The 20,955-nt window shown below is 43.6% G+C and overlaps 2 gene segments (V, D, J or C); both read right to left on the bottom strand.

Annotated features, from left to right (window-relative positions):
- Positions 1–14,176: 14,176 nt before the first annotated feature.
- Positions 14,177–15,918, bottom strand: LOC117981141 (T cell receptor beta variable 7-2-like). The segment is given in 2 exon segments: positions 14,177–15,679; positions 15,818–15,918. Coding segments are annotated over 2 exon segments (498 nt in total).
- A 2,785-nt stretch (positions 15,919–18,703) lies between these two features.
- Positions 18,704–19,998, bottom strand: LOC100989033 (T-cell receptor beta chain V region 86T1-like). The segment is given in 2 exon segments: positions 18,704–19,362; positions 19,449–19,998. Coding segments are annotated over 2 exon segments (756 nt in total).
- Between the last annotated feature and the right edge of the window lie 957 nt (positions 19,999–20,955).

The following is a 20,955-nucleotide window of genomic DNA, read 5'->3' as shown; positions in this document are numbered from 1 at the left end:
GTAAGCAGCTTTGGAACTGGGTAATGGGCAAAAGTTGGAAGAGTTTGGAGGGCTCAGAAGAAGATAGGAATATGATGGAAAGTTTGGAATTTCTGAGAGACTAGTTAAATGGTTGTGACCAAAATGCTGATAGTGATATGGAAAGTGAAGTCCAGGCTGTTGAGGTCTTAGATGGAAATGAGAAACTTATTGGGAACTGGGGCAAAGGTCACCCATGTTATGCCTTAGCAAAGAACTTGGGTGCATTTTGCCTCTGCCCTAGGAATCTGTGGAAGTTTGAACTTGCGAGTGACGACCTAGTGTATCTGGTGGAAGAAATTTATAAGCAGCAAAGTGTTGAAGATGTGGCCTGGCTGCTTCTAACGGCCTACACTCAGATGTGAGAGCAAAGAAAACACTGAAAGCTGGAATGTATATTTAAACAGGAAACAGAGTGTAAAAGTTTGGAAAATTTGCAGCCTAACCATGTGGCAAATAAAGAAAATGTTGTGGGAGAAGAATTCAAGCAGGCTGTGGAGCTACCATTTGTTAGAGATATTAACATAGTTTAAAAAGAGCCAAGTGCTAATAGCAAAGACTTTGGGGAAATTGCCTGAAGACAATTCAGAAATCTTCCAGGCAGTACCTCCCATCACTGGCCCTGAAGCCTAGGAGGAGTGAATGGTTTTGTGTGCCAGGCCCAGGGTCCTGCTGCTCTGCCCAGCCTCAGGACACATCAGCCTGCATCCCAGCTGCTCCAGCTCCAGCTGTGGCTCAAAGGGGCCCAGATACAGCTTGAGTTGCCACTTTGGAGAATGCAAGCTATAGCCTTGGTGGCTTCCATGTGGTGTTAAGCCTACAGGTGTACATAATGCAAGAATCAAGAAAGCTTGGCAGCCTTCATCTAGATTTCAGAGAATTATGGAAAACCTTTGGTGATCAGGCAGAAGCCTGCTGCAAGGGTGGAAACCTTACAGAGAATCTCTATTAGGGAAATGCAGAGAGGAAATTAGAGGTTGGAGGCCCCATACAGAATCCCACTGGGGCATTGCCTAGTGGAGTTTTGGAAAGGGGACAACTGCCCTCCAGACCCCAGATCGATATTGCCACTGACAGCTTGCACCCTGTGCCTGGACAAGCCAAAACACCTAAGAACATGTGAAAGCAACCCTGGGGGCTGAACTCTGGAAAGCCACAGGCAAAGAACTCCCAAGACCTTGGTAGTCCCCCTTTGCACCAGTGTGTGCCCTGAATGTGGAACATGGAGTCAAGAACTATTGGAGGTTTAAGATTTAATGACTTTGGCTGGGTGCAGTGGCTCATGCCTATCATTTCAGCACTTTGGGCGGCCAAGACAGGAAGATCACCTGAGGTCAGGAGTTCGAGACCAGCCTGGCCAACATGGCAAAATCCCATCTCTACTAAAAATATGGAAATTAACCAGGTATGGTGGCAGGTGCCTGTAATCCCAGCTATTCAGGAGGCTGAGGCAGGAGAATCACTTGAACCCAGGAGGCAGAGGTTTCAGTGAGCTGAGATCGCACCACTGCACTCCAGTCTGGGTGACAGAGCAAGACTCTGTCTCAAAAACAAACAAACAAACAAACAAACAAAAAGATTTAATGACTTTCCTGATGGGCTTCAAACTTGCATGGCGCCTGTAGCACCTTTCTTTTGCCCAATTTCTCCCTTTTGGAAGAAGAATGTTTACCCCATGCCTATACTCTCACTGTATCTTAAGAGTAAATATATATATTTTTAATTTTACAGGCTAGTAAGGTGGAAGAGACGTGCTTTGTCTCAAATGAGGCATTAGACTTTGGACATTTGAGTTAATGCTGGAATGAGTTAAGACTTTGGGAGACTGTTGGAAACCCATGATTGTATTTTGCAATGTGAGAAGGACGTGAGATTTGAGAGAGAAAAAAGGCAGAATGACAGAGTTTGAATATTTGTCCCCACCCATGTCTCATGTTGAATTGTCATCCCCAGTGATGGAGGTGGGGCCTGGTGGGTGGTATTTGGGTCATGGGGGCAGACCCTCATGGCTTGGTGCTGTCTTCATGATAGTGAGTGAGTTTTTGCAAGATCTTATCATTTAAAAGTGTGTGGCAGCTCCCCCTCAGATATGGTTTGGCTCTGTGTCCCCACCCAATCTCACCTTGAATTGTAATAATCATCATGTATCAAGGCGAGGGCCAGGTGGAGATAATTGAGTCATGAGGGTGGTTTTCTCCATACTGTTCTCATGATAGTAAATAAGTCTCAGGAGATCTGATGATTTTATAAATGGGAGTTCCCTGGTGAAAGCTCTCTTGCCTGCTGCCATGTAAGACATGCCTTTGGTCTTCCTCCACCTTCTGTCATGATTGCGTGGCTTCCCCAGCCATGTGGAACTGTGAGTCTATTAAACCTCTTTTTTTTTTTTAAATAAATTACCCCGTCTTGGATATGTCTTTATTAGCAGCATAAGAACAGACTAATACACCCTCCACTCTCTATCTCTTGCTCCTGATTTTGCGATGTGATGTGCCTGCTCTCCCTTGGCCTTCTGCATACTTATAAGCTTTTGGAACCTTCCCAGAAGCAGATGCCAGTGTTATGCCTCTTGTACAGCCTGCAGAACCATGAGCGAATTAAACCTCTTTTCTTATAAATTACCCAGTCTCAGGTATTCTTTATAGCAATGCTAGAATGGCCTAATATACCTTCTCTCCACTTAAAGACAGGAGAGGGAAGAGTAAAGAGGACTTTTTCTTGAAAATCAGACACCAGCTCAGCCATAGTCAGATGGGGCAATGAGCAGAGTACTGAGGCCCCAATTCTAGGCCCTAGCTCCTGGATGACATTTCTAAACACACCATGGGCCAGAAGGGAACGTGCTGCCTTGTGGGGAAGGAACAAGGCCCAGAAAGGTTCATCATCTGCTGAATAAAGAGCACTTGGGCCCTGAATAATCAGCAGCAATGCCCAGGTAGTACTTGCCATAGAGCTTGGGTGAGAATCTGAGACATGCTGGTTTCAGGTGTGATGCAGCACATTCCCAGCTGTGATGAATATGAGGCGAGGCTCCTTCTGCTTGATAAAAGGAGAGGGAAGAATAAAAGAGACTTTGTCTTGCAGATTAGATACCAGCTTGGCCACAGTGGAGTAGAGCACAAAGTAGGCTCCTGGGGTCCCGGATTCCAGGACTTTGCTCTTGGATTGCATTTCTGGACCAGTCCTGGGCCAGAGGAGAGCCCATTGCCCTAAAAGAAGAGTCTCAGGCCTGGCAGCATTTACCACAAGCTGGCTAAAGAGTCCTTGGGCCTTGAGTGAACATTGGCAATAGTCAGGCAATTCTTGCTGTGGGCCTGGGGCGGTGGTAGCCATAGGGAGAGACTCCTCTGGTTGTGAAAGGGCAGGGAAGAGTGGAAATAACTTTATCTTGTGACTTGAATGCCAGCTCAGTTGCAGCAGAATAGAGCACCAGTTAGATCCCCAAGGTTTCTGACTCCAGGCCCTGGCTCCTGGATAACATCTCTGGATGTGCCTGGGGTCAGGGGGCCTCGTGACCCTGAAGGGAAGGGTATAAGACTGGCTGACTTTTCCACATGCTGATTGTAGATCCCTGGGGCCTTGAACACAGGCAACAAGCAAGGCAGTGGTTACTGTGGACCTTGGGTGAGACCCATTATCATGCTGGCTTTAGTTCTGACCTAGGGTCTTAGTGATGGTAGAAACAGGGGAGCTTGTACCACTACTCCTCAGTTCCAGGTAGTTCAGCAGAGAGAGAGACAGAGATGTTTGTTTGAGTGAAAATGAAGGAAGAGAACAAGAGTCTCTGCCTGATAATCCAGAGAATTCTTTCAGATCTTATCCAAGACCACCAAGGCAGCATATCTGTGAGTCCACAAGGACCACAGAATTACTGGACTTGGGGTGCCCCCTAATGCAGATAAGGTTTCAGAGACAGAAAACTTAGATTACAACACCCAAGTACATTCAAATACCTGAAAAGCTTTCCAAGGGCGAGTACAAACAAGCCCAGACTGCAAAGACTACAATAAATACCTAACTCTTCAATGCCCAGACACAGGCAAACATCCACAAGTCTCAAGACCATTCAGGAAAACATGACCTCACCAAATGAACCAAATAAAGCACCAGAGGCCAATCCCAGAGAGAGAGAGAGATGTGTGACATTTCAGACACAGAACTCAAAATATCTGTTTTGAAGAAACTCAACAAAATTCAAGACAACACAGCCAAGAAATTCAGAATCCAGAAGAGAGCTAAATAATTAAAAACAATCAAGCAGAAATTTTGGAGCTGAAAATGCAATTGACATTCTGACGAATGCATCAGGGTTTCAACCTCACAATTGATGAGGCAGAAGAATCAGTGAGCTTGAAGACAGGCTATTTGAAAATACACCATCAGAGGAGACAAAAGGATAAAAATTAATGAAGCACAAATACAAGATCTAGAATATAGCCTCAAAAGGGCAACTTTAAGAGTTATTGACCTTAAAGAGGAGGTAGAGAGAGAGATAGGGCTGAAAGTTTATTCAAAGCTATGATAACAGAGAAATTCCCAAACTTAGAGAAAGATATCAATATTCAAGTAAAAGAAGATTATAGAATACCAAGCATATTTAAGTCAAAGAAGACTACATCAAGACAATAATCAAACTTCAAGGATAAATCAAAATTTCAAGGATAAAGAAAGGATTCTAAAAGCAGCAAAAGAAACAGATAACATACCATGGACCACCAATATAGTCTAGCAGCAGACTTTTTCAGTGCAAATCTTACAGGTCATGAGAGAGCAGCATGACATATTTAAAATGCTAAAAAAAAAAAACGTTAATACTAGAATAGTGTACTCAGTGAAAATACCCTTCAAACATGAAAGGGAAATAATGACTTCCCCAGACAAACAAAATCTGAGGGACTTCCTCAACACCAGAACTATCCTAGAAGAAATGCAAAAGATAATTTTTCAGCGTGAAAGAAAAGAACATTAATGAGAAATAAGAAATTATCTGCAGGTGCAAAACTAACTGATAATAGTGCGAAGAAAAACACAATATTATAATACTGTGATTACGACGTGTAAACTACTTATAAAGACTAAAAGATGAACCAATTAAAAAAAAAACTACAGCTTTTCAAGACATAGACAGTGCCTAAGATAAAAATAGAAATGACACAAAGTTGAAAGGTAGGTGGACAATGTTAAAATATAAGATTTTTACTAGTTTTCTCTGTTTTGTTTTTTTTTGGTTTGTTTGCTTAGGCAATCAGTGTTATGTTGTCATCAGTATAAGATATTATTTGCAAGCCTCATGCATAGTAATTTTAAATACAAACATATGCAACGTAGTAACTTTAAATACAAACACATACAACAGATACACAAAAATAACAAACAAGAAATGAAAACACGTTATCAGGGAAAATCACCTTTACTAAAAAGAAGACAGGAAAGAAGAAACAAATGAAGAGAAGACCACAAAACAACCAGAAAACAAATACATGGCAGGAGCCAGTACTTAGTTATCAACAATAACATTGAATGTAAATGATCTAAACTCACCAATCAAAGGACATAGAGTAGCTGAACGAATATAAAAATAAGACCCAATGATCTGTCACTTACAAGAAACACACCTCCCCTAAAAAGACATATAGATTGAAAGTGAAGAGATAACAAAAAGATGTTTCATGCACATGAAAACCAGAAAAGATCAGGAGTAGCTATATCTATATCAGATAAAATATATTTCAAGACAATAACTATGAAAAGAGGCAAAGAAATTTACTATATAATAATAAAAAAGCTAGCACAAACATATGTATGGAAACTGCCACATTGCCATTATTGGCACATGCTTCTGAGCATGTACCCCAATGCCACCATTTGGAAAAAATACTTTGGCTGGCATTCCCCATTGCAGTGTTGTTGCCAGTGGAATTGGGAACGCCTCAGCCCCTCTGGTGTAGCAGGTGCTTTAGCCTTAAGGGGTCAAAAACCAAAGCTCTGGGCCTAATTCCAGCACCACAGGCCTACAACACGCAGCCCAGAAATACTGAGCTGAATCTTAGCCCCCTGAAATATTCCATAAATGAAGCCAGTCTCCTGAACCCAGCTTATGTAACAGTGAAACCCTCAAGGGCATAGAATATAAAAGCAAAAAACCCTTCCAAAAGACATCAGCTTAAAAGATTAAAGAAACCTCAGACCACAGAGATGAGAAAGAACCAGTGAAAGAACTCTGGCAATTTAAAAAGTCAGAGTGCCTTCTTACCACCAAATGAACACACTAGCTTCCCAACAATGATTCTTAACCAGGCTGAAGCGGCTGAAATGATAGACATAGAATTCAGAAACAGGTTAGAAACAAACACTATCAAGATTCGGAAGAAAGCTGAAAGTCAATCTAAGGAATCTGATGAATCCAATAAAATGACACATTAGCTGAAAAATGAAATAGCTATTTTATGAAAGAACAAAACTGATCTGATAGAGCTGAAAAACTAACCTCAACAATGTCATAACGTAATCAGAAGTATTAACAGCATAATCAATGAGAAAATAATCTCAGAGCTTGAACACTTATTTTTGAATCAATTCAGTCAGACAAAAAAAAGAATGGAAAAAAAAGAAAAATGAATGAAGTAAACCTCTGAGAAATACGGGATTATGTAAAAAGACCAAACCTATGACTCATTGATGTCCCTGAAAGAGAGGGAGAGAGAGTAAGCAACATTGAAAACATATTGGAGGATATTGAGCACAAAAAATTCCCTAACCTTGCTAGAGAGTTTAACATTCAAATTCAGGAAACACAGAGAATTCTTATGAGATACCATAAAAGACAACCACCCCCAAGACACATAGTCATCAGATTCTCCAAGGTCAACATGAAAGAAAAAATATTAAAGTCAGCTAGAAAGAAAAGGCGGGTCACCTACAAAGGGAATCCCATCAGACTAACAGCAGGTTTTTCAGGAGAAACTTTCCAAGGCAGAAACAATTGGGAGCCAATATTCAACATTCTTAAAGACATGAAATTCCAACCAGTATCCCTATATATTTCATATCCAGCCAAACTAAGCTTCATAAGGAAAGGAGAAATAAGATCCCTTCAGACAAGCAAATGTTCAAGGAATTTGTTACTACCAGACCTGCCTTACAAGAGGTCCTGAAGGGAGTCCTAAACATAGAAATGAAAGATCACTAACAGCCACCAAAAAACACACTCAAATACATAGACCATTGACATTATAAAGCAACTACACAATCAAGTCTGCGTAACAACCAAGCAAGAACACAATGGCAGGATCATATCTACAAGTATTAATATTAACCTTGAATGTAAACAGGCTAAACACAGCACATAAAAGTCATTTATTATTAAAAGAGCTGCCGGGCGCCGTGGCTCACACCTGTAATCCCAGCACTGTGGGAGGCCGAGGCGGGCAGATCACCAGGTCAGGAGATCAAGACCATCCGGGCTAACACAGTGAAACCCCGTCTCTACTAAAATACAAAAAATTAGCTGGGTGTGGTGGCGGGCACTTGTAGTCCCAGCTACTCGGGAGGCTGAAGCCGGAGAATGGCGTGAACCCGGGAGGCAGAGCTTGCAGTGAGCCAAGATCGCGCCACTGCACTCCAGCCTGGGCGACAGAGCAAGACTCCATCTCAAAAAAAAAAAAAAAAAAAAAGAGCGTCCAGTTGTATAAACAAGTGAAACACTGAACTGTATGCTGTCTTCGGGAGACCCATCTCATATGCAACTCCCATAGGCTCAACATAAAGCGATGGAGAAAAATGACCAAGCCAATGGGAAACAAAAAAGAGCAGAAGTTGCTATTCTAATTTCAGGCAATACAAACTTTAAACCAACAATTATCAGAAATGACAAAGAAGGGCATTGCATAATGATAAAGGGCCCAATTCAACAAGAAGACCTCACTATCCTAAATATATAGGTACCCAACACTGGTTCACCTGGATTCATAAAACAAGTTCTTAGAGACCTACAGACACGTAGAAAACCACACAACAATACTGGAAGAGTTCAACACTCAGTATTAGATTGTCAAGGCAGAAAACTAACAAAGTTATTCATAAACTAAACTCAACATTTGACTAAGTGGTCCTAACAGACATCTACAGAACACTCCACCCAATAACAGCATAATACACATTCTTCTCATCTACACATGGCACATACTCTGAAATCAACCACATGATTGGACACAGACTAATTGTAAACAAATTTAAAAAAAAAACTGAAATCATGTCAACCATACTCTTGGACCACAGCACAAAAAAAATAGAAATCAAGAGTTATAAGATCTCTCAAAATCATACAATTACATGGAAATTAAACAATCTGCTAGTGAATGACTTGGGTAAGCCATAAAATGAAGGTAGAAAACAAGACATTCTTTGGCACTAATGAAAACCAAGATTAAATATACTAGAATCTCTGGGACACAGCTATAGCAGTGTTAGGAGTATTGTTTACAGAACTAAACACCCACATAAACAAGTTAGAGAGATCTCACATTAGCAACCTACCACCACACTTAGAGGGCATAGTAAAACAAGAACAAATAATCCCAAAGCTAGCAAAAAAAAAAAATTAGCATCAAAATGAGATCAGCTGACAAGGGGGCTGGGAAACAACTGAGGATCAGTGGCCGAAAGAAAGCTGTCGACAAAGAAAAACTTAAAAAAAAAAACAAACCACACATGGTTGAAATTATTCCAAGAATCGTGAACTGTTACACAGTTCACAATTTGGGAATTGGGCATTCATCATTCTCACAATTTAGCCTTTTATTCTGGTCTTCAGCAAAGTGGCCAATTGGTGAACTGATTTTTTTTGCCAAGCAAGGAGTCTGCCCGCCTTTATGTCACCCTCACAGAGGGGTATTGGGCACAGCGTAGACACAGGGGGGGTCACTGCATTTGGGGTTTGCACTTCCTGTGAAGGCCAGCTGTGTACCTCCCAGTCCTGGAGTTAATGGATCTCATCTTAAGGAACCCCGCTCATGTGTGTGAGCTTCAACCTGCACGTTCTAAAGAGGAATAAACGCTAGAGGAAAATAAAACGTTTGATCATTATTATTCTGTAATATTTTACAATAAAAACGACGAGCTCATGGATTTTAATCCAAGCCAAAGTAATGGTAAGAATTAAGTTCCTTCCTTAAGATACCCTCAGAAGGCGCAAACACTGCTCTACGCTCAGAGGTAATAAGTAGAGGCTTAGCTGATAATCTCTACATAATAATTTCACTAGTTGATCCATCTATGCGGTGGATGTACTAACATTTCCTATAAGTAGATTGTTTACTTAGGTCTTTTATAAATTGTTTTCAAGGCTTTTTGCAGTGTTTGGTATCCATTGGAATCCAGGCCAAGGTGATGTTCTTTGTACCACTTGTAGACTTGTAGAATCCCAGATCACTCAAGCAGGTTAAAGCTGCCCAGCTGCTTTCTGTTTTTTTTCTTTTCTCTCATAAAGAAAATGAGACACAAATTTCATTTTGGGAGCTACTATTCCTATTTTACGCAACTGTCAGAATATTCTGAATTGAGTAAAATAACATTAAGTGTTGTTTGCATTCGTGCATCCACATCATAGTGATGGACCTCAGCTCACACTGAAGTTCCTGCTGCAGGAGGATGCACAGACTGGGAGCCCATTGCTGGGACATCTGAGAAGAGCTTCAAAAAGGGCACCTCTATCTCCTGGTTAAGATAGGGGCCATGGGAAGGAGTGCCCACCTCCAGCCTGTGGCTGCCCTTTTTTGTGCAGAGAGCAGCTGGCTGTGCAGGGCTGCGGATGCGCTGCCACAGAGGTACAGAGGTCTGGCTGGTGCTAGCGGACTCCAGGGTTGGGGGAAAATGCTTGAGCTTGTTTCCAGAGACATTGTACCCTTCCTTGGCCCTGCCTTTGGTCCTGCTGCCAATACTACCTGAATCATGGATCAGCCTCAGCCCCTGTTCTTGGTCTTATTGATAACAGAACACTGAATAATGGTTCCTAATCTGAGCAAATTTCAGGATGATCTTTTTCCCTCTGTGTCTGTGATATCTTGGTGTCTGGCTGATCCCTGCCTCCATGGGGGCTGTGGGAGAGGCAGGCAGAAAGTGAGGACAAGACTTCAGAAGTGGCAGGACTCTGCAGAGGAAAGGGGGAAAAAAGGCTTGGAGCCCAGACTTTGGAAACTTGTGAAAGGTGGGCCTGTTGTGTTACTCCCCATGCCTACAGAGTTCACCTAGTCCGGGGCATTCTGACTGGGCTCAGGCAGGATCCACCTACTCTCATGGAGGCTGTTGCCTGGTGAGAGCTGCAGGGAAGATGGGGTGCAGCAGAGACGCACTGGGCTTAAGCCACAGCCCACCCCTCACTTTCCCATTTTCCTCTGAGACAGTTGCTCCTCTGTCTGCACCTGCCCTTGACACCAAGGCTGCCAGGCCAAAATTCTTCAACTGTGGATCTCATTAAAGATTAGAGGTATTTCCTGTATCTTGTATAACTGTAGGTAGTCTAGCAATAACTGAAAACTGCTGCAACATCTGCATGATATTGGATGCCAGCCCTAATTTTTCTTAACCCTTTCCTTCCTAGGCTGCTCTCCCAGGCTCTCCCCAGAGTCCCTTAGATCCCAGTGGACCACAGTGCCATCTTGTGGCCAATAAGTGAAATGTCATCATTGCTTTTGCAAGGGAAATGGCCCAAGGGATGCTGGGAAGTGTCTGCAGAGGGAACCGGGAGATTATTCCAGAAGTGCCATCCTGCAGGTTTTATAAGCAACTTCTCTGAACCCCGATCCCAACATTAGTTTTAACCCTGACTGTTCCTTTGAGTTATCAAGCTTAATATCCCACCCTCATTCAAAATAATTCTTACCCCATAGCTGCAGTTACAGTCTCACGGACATTTTCTCCCTTAAAACTATCTAAAGAGAGAGGAATAGAATAGGAAGAATGGGAGGAAATAATATTTACCCTAAAGTAGGAAGAAAACACAGAAAGTGAAGTGTAACGTAATTTCATTTCCATTACCAGAGATAAACAAATATGTCCCCCCAAATGACAATGGTACCATAAAAATAAAGATTAGCAGAAGTCTAGGCAGATAATGTGATTACCTTCAAGATGGGGTCAGATATGTGTTAATAAAAAGTAAAACTGGGATATAAAAAATAGGATCCCTTGGTCAGGCGTAGTGGCTTCTGCCTGCAATCCCAGCACTTTGGGAGGCCAAGGCGGGCGGATCACGAGGTCAGGAGATCGAGATCATCCTGACTAACACGGCCAAACCCCGTCTCTATACTAAAAAATACAAAAAATCAGCCGGGCGTGGTGGCGGGCGCCTGTAGTCCCAGCTACTCGCTACTCGGGAGGCTGAGGCAGGAGAATGGCGTGAACCCGGAAGGCAGAGCTTGTAGTGAGCCGAGATTGCGCCACTGCACTCCAGCCTGGGCGACAGAGTGAGACTCTGTCTGGGGGCGGGGGGTAAAGGATCACTTGCAAGGCAATAAGCAATCATGGAGGGAGCAGTATCTAATGGGAAAATAAGGATGGATATAATTAAGACCAGCAAAAGGCCTGCTACAGTAAAAGAATAGCTTGTACAATGCACATGTGCTGATCTGAGCAGCAGAGAGGGAGGAGATGATTGTGGAAGAGGTAGAGGAGTGGTGTGAGATGACGGTACGCTGCTGCAAAATAGTATCATAAGGAAGCAAATCAGCCAGGGAACTGGGGATTATATGACCTTTCTATCCACTATCTTCTGTGACAGACCAGATGAACCATTTCCCTTTCCAATGACTTGCTCTACAGTCCTTGATCCGTCCCAGTTAAAGGCTCCCGGAATTTCTGCTCCTCAGGTTCCCATGGACCAACTCATTCCTTCGTCGTTGAGCAGAGTCTAAAGGGGAGGTCATCTCTTCGTGCCCTGAAGTCCCAGAGTAGCTGGTATAGTCCTCTCTCATAGCTTGATCACAGGCCCCCAACTCTGTGCCTTTCATTTCCAGTAGACTGAAAGTTAGGTGTGAGTAATGAACCTTGAACAATGCCTTTATCAGAGGGCATGTAAGTGACTGCTTTCAGAATCATTGCTGTTTCTTTCACTGCCTCAGATTATATCTGAACAGAAAAGATGCACAATGGGAATGATTTCTTAAATTAATTTAACCACAAAAATCTTTCAAAGTGCCATAAATAATGCAACCAAAATAATTGCTCTCCTAAATGGTGACATTGTAGAGTGAAACAAAAAGCAAATAAAATTATGTCAAGTATTTGAGAGGAACCTCTGAAACCCAATCCTTCTTATACAAACATCATCGTATGGCCTCCCTCTACCTGAGAGACAGCAGAGCCACACCCATGCCCTGCACCTGGCAGGAAAGCCTTGCTGGAGCCTGTGGGGAGCTGGCGAGGAGGAGACTTGATGATTCTGCCCCAGAGCAGAGATTCTCTGGGAGCTCTGGATGACCTCCAGGGACTGAGATGGACGGGGGCTGTACTATATATTGGAGAGGAGGACATTTAGGGAGTGTGATCTTTTTGACCTCTCAGCTGGAAATAGATCCAAGGTCATTGGTGACTGGTGTGGAACTGCTTAGTTTCCAAAGCAAATTAGTCCATGCCCAAGGGTGTGTCTGTGCCACTGAAGAATTGTCTGACTCTAAAGTGGTTCACGGCCCAGAGCTTCTGCTTGCCCCATCTCTGTTCCCAATGACTGCAGCATCTACATATTCCATGCAAGGAAGGATAATTTGAAAATAATAAACTGGTTCACTGTATCCTTTAGCTACATTCAAAATAGTTGTCAAGTTGTGGACTGGCATGCTTACAGGAGACACAGACCCACAAAGTGAGGGAATTTGGAGATTGAATAGAAATAGTGTCAGGTGAGGTTATTTTAGATTATGGTTTCCAAAAGCAAGAACAGAGAGGAGGTGAATTCGGAGTCCTTTTGGCCGCACAAGACATGACGACACAACAGGGACATCACTGTCTCAGAAAACATTCCAGTGATGTGCTGGTACACCGAGTGTCTGTGGAGGTGGGCACATGCCTAGTAGCACTTACCAATTTCTGTTGTATCAACACAGGCACTGTGGTGGATTTCAAGCTGTCAACATGGCTTCACTGAATGGGGAGCTGGGAAGAGTGTGCCTATTTGTCTCTCGTGAGTCAGAAAAGCTGGCTCCAGCACATCAATTGACTCAGAAGCCCAACTTTCAAAGCTCTTCAGTGCTTAATACTCAACTCCTAGAAATGAGGCATCAGCAAGATAGCAAAGCCCATTGTTTTTGTAATAGGATGAGAGTGTGACCCTGATCTTCGAGTGGACAAAGGGAAGTTTGAGCCCAGAAAGGATTGATGAGTTCTCTGAAGTTGCTGAGAGCACAGAGCTCTCAGGGTTGTGCTGGCTGGTTTGGAAACTTCTAGACTTTGATTTGAAATACTTCTATTGACGTGCTCCTTTTTTAACTCAAAGAGATTAGTTACATTCATTTAGAGCAGGGCCTTTATTGCTTCTTGTTTGCTTATTAATAAAACCTTCCCTTTGCTGTCCTTGTATGTTCACTCTCAGTGCAGGTGGGAAACCCTGCTCACCTTTTTTACCACTTCTTTCAGCATCAGTGTTTACAGTTGTGGTTTGAGTTCTGTTCAATCTTAAGTTTCAGAGCTGGTCCATTATTAGGACCATTTGTCTTAGGGGTCATGAGGATAAAGGTGGGAAAAGCTGGAGACAGGGTCTAGCAAGGAAGTCCTTGGAACAGCATCCTAAGGTCAGGAAATTCCCATCTGTGCCTGGGACTTATTCACTCCCAGGACACACAGGGCAACTAAAAAAGGAATGATCTGTTGATGGAGCAAATAGAATGGGTTCAGAACAATCCCTGCCAACGATCATCATTTGCTAGAGAAAGAAATTTGGTATCTGAGCTACCACAATTTCTGATAAGTGAATTTAGGGAACTATAATTCCCCAACCAGCTCTGCAGGACTCAGGGCACCTCTGTCCTGGCTGGGTCTGGGATAATCTATCTTAACCTTTGTGTACAGGGCTGTCTCTGAGGACTCCCAGAAACCCATGATCCATAATCATGTCAGCTCTGACCACAGCTTGAAATTTCATATATGTGAAATGTAGCTTCACTCAAAGAGAGGTGAAGAATTTTTATTACAATATACTCATTTATATTTGCAACAAACACTATATTGCAATATGTAAAATAACAAACAAAACAAAAGTAATATAAGCATTATTGTTTTTAAAACTCCATCTTCTCAAGTTAAAGACCTCAGGGAAATTATTTCAAATCAAAAGACTAGAGCAGCAATTACCAGAGGTTGGGATGGAGATGGGGTGCTGGGGAGATGTTGGTTAAAGGATGCAAAATTTCACTCAAATAGGAGGAAGAGGTTCAAAAGATCTATTGTACAACACAGTGACTAAAGTTAGCAACAGTGGATTGTATTCTGGAATATTGCTAACAGAGTACATTTCAAGTATTCTCACCACAGGAAAGGATAAGGATTGAGGTACTGCATATGTTAATTAGCTAGATTTAGTCACTTCACCATGTACATACATTTTTAAATGCAGGTTGCATGGTATACATATATACAACTCTTATTTGTCAGCATTCAGGTTCTAGAAACCCGATTTCCTAGGGAACCAAGTTGACACTGGAGCAGTAGTGGACGCATGCTTCAGTCTCTCAGGACAGGAGCAGTGGTAAATGAAAACAAAATAAAGAACTCGCATTGCTTACATTAGGCAGAAGAAATGAAGTCTTATTGTTATCTTGGCTGTATTCACCAAGTAATGGCCACAAAAGCCACAAAGACTTTTAAATCAAACAGGAAGAATGGTTTGCTCTTGTATTGCAGAAAACTTCCAATGTGACAGAAGAGGCTTCAGAAGAAAGAATGTTCTTGTGGATGAAGCTTCAGACCTTGCAGATGCCCCAACACATGTAGGGGAAGACACCTGTTCCTCGGCCATGCCCGAAGCTTCTCTATGTGGGCAGCAACCTCCCAGGCCCCAAAGAAGACTGAGTGTCCCAGCCCTGAAGGCCAAGGCTAAGGCACCCAGTGCTTGCCTTAGAGCAATGAGCTGGCTCTGAGGACTCCTATAGCCCGGTGGGCCACGATTGCTTCCACCACCCACATTTACAGTTACTGTGTCTCAGGGGTGAATCTGTGGTCTCTTTCTACCCAAAGGACAAGCTGAGGTCCAAATCTACTTGTTTCCCATGGGGAGGGAGAAGCAAAGAGAAGCCTCTGTTAAGGGTCTCTAGGAGCTGCAAGGAGAGAGAAGGATGAGGTTTATGAGCAGGAAGGAGGCGACTGTGCCATGCTGTGGCTAAGCTGCTGGCACAGAGATACACGGCCGAGTCCTCCTGCTGTGTGCGCTGGATCGTCAGAGTGGAGACGGATCCCCCAGTCCTCTCTGCAGAGAAGCGATCACTGGGCAGCCCTGATTTGTCTGGTGCACTGTTGCCTTGGAAGTAAATTAAAAACTCCAGGCCCTGCCCCAGGCTCTGTCGGTACCAGTAAAGGGCAGTATGACCTGAAATTGGATCACACCTGAGTTCTACATCCTTTCCCTTCTCTGTGACCTTGTTACTGGGGGACTGGGAGACTCCAGCTCCTGTGTGATCTGTGGAGACAAAGTTGGGAACAGAATGAGGAAAATAATTTTAGTCATCACACGAATGCACACAGCCCACCCCTACACACACACACACACACACACACACACACACACAATGAGAATGGTTGGTGTCTGAGGACTCACCTGCCCCCAGGAGACAGAAGGCCGCCCAGCAGAGGAGCCTGGTGCCCATGGCAGGGTCAGGGCAGGATGGGAGCTTTACCAGATCAGGATCACTGTGAGCAGGAGCAGAGGAGGAGGGACGTCCCTGTCCTTACACGGAAGTTCCCACCGTGACATCACATCCTCTCTCAATCTGCATGACCTCAGGAACACAGGATTTATATTAGAACACACTTGGGTGACTACTTTAAATATTTATAAGCTCCTTGTAAACAACGTTATTGCATGGGACATCGCTTTGGGCTCCCATGCTGTCTGGACTCAGAGGCCTCACGCTGCATCTCCGAGTTCACCTTCTCATCCCACAGCCACTCCTCTGTCTGCTGGGCACGTTCTGTAGGATGTGCCAACAGTGCCCCCAACACCAGGCACCATGGGATGAGCTCATTGTCTTTCCTCCAAGTCAGGGTCCCCTCTGCCATCCCCATTCATGCCCCAGCCTCCTCCATTCCCCCACTCACATGTGCCCAACGGGATTGTCCCATCACATGGGTTCCCTCACAAACTGCCCTCATACATTTCTTCTGGGATCATTTCCCACCCTTGTTAACTATAACTCTGAAAAGATACCTTGGTGGCAAACTCACGGAATTATTTTGGTTTTCCATATTTTCTTTTCCTGTCCTGTAGGTATTTTTTATCAATCTCAATTCTGATTTAACAGTTATTTTTAATCCTCTTTCTTGACTTTGACTATTTCTTTCATTCTATTCCACTGGAGGATATTTATCTTTCCCTTTTGACTGCTGTTAAAATCTTTTCTTTGTCATTTGTGGTCTGCAGTTTCACTGGGAACTGCCTATTCGTCTTGCAATTCATCTGAATTCTTGAACAAGGATTTCGGTCCTCAAACATCTCAGGAACATTCTCAGCTAGCATCACATACACAATCATGTCAGGCAATTTGCCTTATTTTCTCTTTCTGAAACTTCAGTTATATACAAGAAAATAAGAAAAAGTTCAATAAAACATTATATACTCTCTAATATACTGGAAACTTCATTTTTTCCTTATTCCTTCACTTTTTTATATTTTACATTTAATTTTCTGTGCTGCATTCTAGGTGATTTCTTGAGATCCTCCTTTGATATTGCTAATAATCTCTTTAGAAGCATTGAATCTGCTGTTTAGCTTCCATTTTGTTTTCTGGAGTAGTCATAATGATTTCTAGACATTCTATTTGATTATTTCTTTAATGTTTTTTGATGGTTTCAGGCCGTCTCTTTTTTTCGTGTTCTTGTTTCAGTTCCTTCTTGTATTCATTTAAATGTAGCTCTTCAAACGTTCACATCTTATGATGGCAAAATTTTAAATCTTTAGGATGTCCATTTTAATGGTTTATTGCTTCTGCTCACTGGTCCTCCTTGGTTTTTGTTTTAATACTTTTAATAGTCGGAATAAATTGGTCTGATGTTAATCTGTGAAATTCAGGGAGAGGCCAGGGTTGAGAGTGCAGAATGTCAAGATTCCATAGTTTTTCAACTGTCTCTGGTCTCACCCCCAAATGCATGGGGTCGGAAACAGTCTGCTGCGCTCCAAGCTGCGAAATACCCCTGTAGATTTGACTCCTCACATCACAACCTGCTCTGAGGACAGTCCCAATGTAGGTTCCAGAAAATAATTCTGATTTTCTCTTTCCTATTTATTATGCTTCCTCCATAAAATAGAGCCTGTAAGACTGTATATGAATGACGGTTTTTTTCCTGTTCTTTCAAGGAAATCAAAGTCGGATTTGTTCCACCATTAGCCAAGTTAAGACAATTATGGGACAAAAATAGCTCACTATTTGGATCAAACTTTTACAAAGGAAAATCAATATTTTTTTTTTGTTGAAATCATATGCTCTCCTTTGAGTAGAATAAGAGGTCACGGTCACATTAATCATGAATTAAATCTGCCTAGCTATATCTCCCCTCCAGACTTTCTCTTCCTCAGCTCCCCCTACATTTATATAAGGTCTAACTCCTGTCATAAATCCTCCTCTCCATAGTACTTTTAGTGATTCTGTTTTATTGATGTAAACCTAATGGAGTTTTTGGTACCAGAAGTGGTTCCGAAATAACACAACTCTATGCATGGGTTTCTGGAAAGGGATCTCTGATCTGTGTAGAGTTGTTGTGGGAAAGAGTCTGAAGGAGAGCACAGAGACCTGGAGGAGGTCTGGTGCTGCAGACGCAGGAGGAATCTTTGACCAAGGTGGGGCCACCCGTGATGGCGACTCCCCATTAATTTCAGGGACCTCCCCTAGCCCAGCAATCAAAGGGGTAAGAGTTCTTGTACTTAATGCCAGATCTCCGCAAGGGTAAAATGGATCTAGGGTGCTCCTGTTATTGATTCATCCATCCACTCATCACTCACTCCATCACTGACTCATCCATTCTCTGAAAGGCCTCTCCCCTTGTGCCAGGCTCAGCTGCTGATTTATAACCCAGGCATAGCCTTGGCCTTCATGGGGTTTAAAGTACTTGGAAGATTCCAACAGTGCTAAATTCTACTGATTAACAGACACATGATACCATGAGAGATTATGAGAGGGAAACTGACCTCAGCTGGGAGCCAAGGGAAGCATAATGGTGATTATCACTAGGGCTGATGATGCTGAGATCTGAAGCACAGGTAGGTGTTGACCACTACAGAAAGGAAGGCTCCAGCCCAGGGCACAGGAAATGGACTTTGGAGTCTCTCAACATGGCTGGAGTAGAGAAGGGCAGGGAGGTCGGGGAGGAGAAACCCAGCAAGGCCTTGGAGGGCGACTGTGAATATAGGAAATGCAGGCTGCAGCTGAGACCACCGTAGGGTTCAACATGAGGAAAAATCATAGAGAGAAGAAAGCACGTGGTACCCAGGTAGAGACGGGAGTCTAGATGGATCTGAAATACAAATCCTATTTCACCTAGGAGGCCTCAGACTCAGGTGAATGACTAGGAAAGTCAGAGCTGGGAAACCCCTGGCCCCAGCCCAAAAGGACAGCTCAGAGGAAGGACCAGAGGGCAACAAAGAAGACATCTGAGGTCCTGGGACCAGTCCAGGCCTGGCCGAGACCGACTGCAGAGGCACCTGGCACAGACGAAGGTTCGCACTGCACGGGCCCATTGGGGCTCCAAAGTTTTCAGTGCTAGGACCAAGGGCATCGCTGAATCTGTGCTGCGGAGGAGGGCAGTACCTTCCCTTGCCTTTATGTGCAGAGAGGAGACAGCCGTGCAGCACTGTGGAGTAACTGCTGGCACAGAAGTACACAGATGTCTGGGAGGGAGCAGCCGACTCCAGCCTGAGCAGGAAATTCTGTGTGTTTAGTCTGGAGACATTGTAGCCATCGGGGACTTCTCCTTTGGCAGTTGTACCCTCACCAGCTGAGTAATGAATCAGCCTCAGCCCCATGCCTGGGTCTTGTCGATACCAGTACATGTAGTTATGGTTCATATCCTGAGCACACTGCAGTGTCATGCTCTGTCCTGTCTTCAGGACCCGGAATTTTGGACTCTGAGTGACACCAGCATTCACTGGACCTGCGGAGAACAAAGCCGATGTTGCAGCCCCAATGGGAAGGTGCTGGGCCTTGAAATCCACGCAAGGGGCCTTGCCCAGGACCCACCTGCCCACAGGAGAGGAAAGGCTGCACAGCACAGGAGCCCGAGGCTCATGGCAGGGGCTGCAGGACGGAGGGGTCTTCTGGGTCTGTGCATTGATGAAAGGGGAACACGTCTTTCGAGGGCGTCATTCTGAGACCTCATTCTCCCTGCCTGGGCCCCAGAGCCTTGCTGTCAGGAGAGGCCACGCCCCTTCCCCAGATGGTCAAATTCAAGATCAATGCACCAGTGAAGAGTTTGGATGGGAAGAATGCCTTTGTCTGAATTGATGCAAGTCTACTTTTTTTTTTTTGATCTTTTGTTAATTAGTTTGTAACTCAATGTATATTTTTTATTCCCATGATGATATAATTACTCAGCTGTGCACGGTGGCCCACGCCTGTAATCCTAGCCCTTTGGGAGGCTGAAGAGAGCAGATCACTTGAGGTCAGGAGTTGGAGACCAGCCTGCCCAACATGGTGAAATCCCATCTGTACTAAAAATACAGAAATTATCCAGGCATCCTGATGAGTAGCTACTGTAGTCCCAGCTACTCGGGAGTTGGAGGCACCAGAATCGCTTGAACCAGGGAGGCAGAGGTTGCAGTAAGCCGAGATCATGCCACCGCACTCCAGCCTGGATGATAGAGTGAGACTCCATCTCAAAATAATAATAATAATAATTACTCATTAATACACTGATATTGGTTATCTAAGTATTGCTATAGTCTCTAGAATCTTAGAAAAACTCCTCGTGTCTCCCTGGTGTTTTTGAGCCAAGTACTCCTTCAAGTATCTTTTTCTAATTTGCTTAATTGACCATAATCCTGTTTAAAATCCTTTGTCTATATTGACTTTCTCTGTTTTCAAGTTTCCAAATCCCAGGGGCAGGCTCATCAACATTGGAGGAGTCGTTTTGCTCTGTTTCTTGTCAACTCACTGACAGATGGGACTCCTGACAAACCCGGCTGAGCACCTTCAGCTCCACCTAGGGCTCTTGCTTTCTGTGCCTGGGCTAAGACCGCAGCAGGCAGAACCACCTCACACTGCTGACTGCCCTCTCTGTGTTAACGATGGTGGCTGCCCAGCACTGCCCATGATCTATGGGCATAAAGGTGTCCTGATGTGTAAGGGACATGGGGAGACAGAGCAGACTTTAGGGTAAGGAAGAATGTACCTGCCATTAATTTAGTATAAATAAAAAGGAACCAGCCCAAATGCCCATCAATAAATGAGTGGGTAAAGAAACTGTGATATATATGTATGTATATGTATATATATGTGTATGATGAAATACTATGCAGCCATAAAAAGGAATGAATTAACAGCATTTGGAGTGACCTACCTGGATGAGATGGGAGACTATTATTCTAAGTGAAGTAACTCAGAAATGTAAAACCAAACAGCACATGTTCTCACCGATATCTGGGAGTGAAGCTATGAGGACACAAAGACATAAGAATGATATAATGGACTTCGGGGATTTGTGGGGGAAAGAGCCGGAGAGGGTGAGGGATAAAAGACTACAAATATG

The sequence above is a fragment of the Pan paniscus genome, chromosome 6 (assembly GCF_029289425.2).
Source record: "Pan paniscus chromosome 6, NHGRI_mPanPan1-v2.0_pri, whole genome shotgun sequence".
NCBI classification, from domain to species: Eukaryota; Metazoa; Chordata; class Mammalia; order Primates; family Hominidae; genus Pan; species Pan paniscus.
The sequence above is the reverse complement of the archived record's forward strand: the minus strand, read 5'-3'. Positions and strand labels throughout refer to the sequence as shown.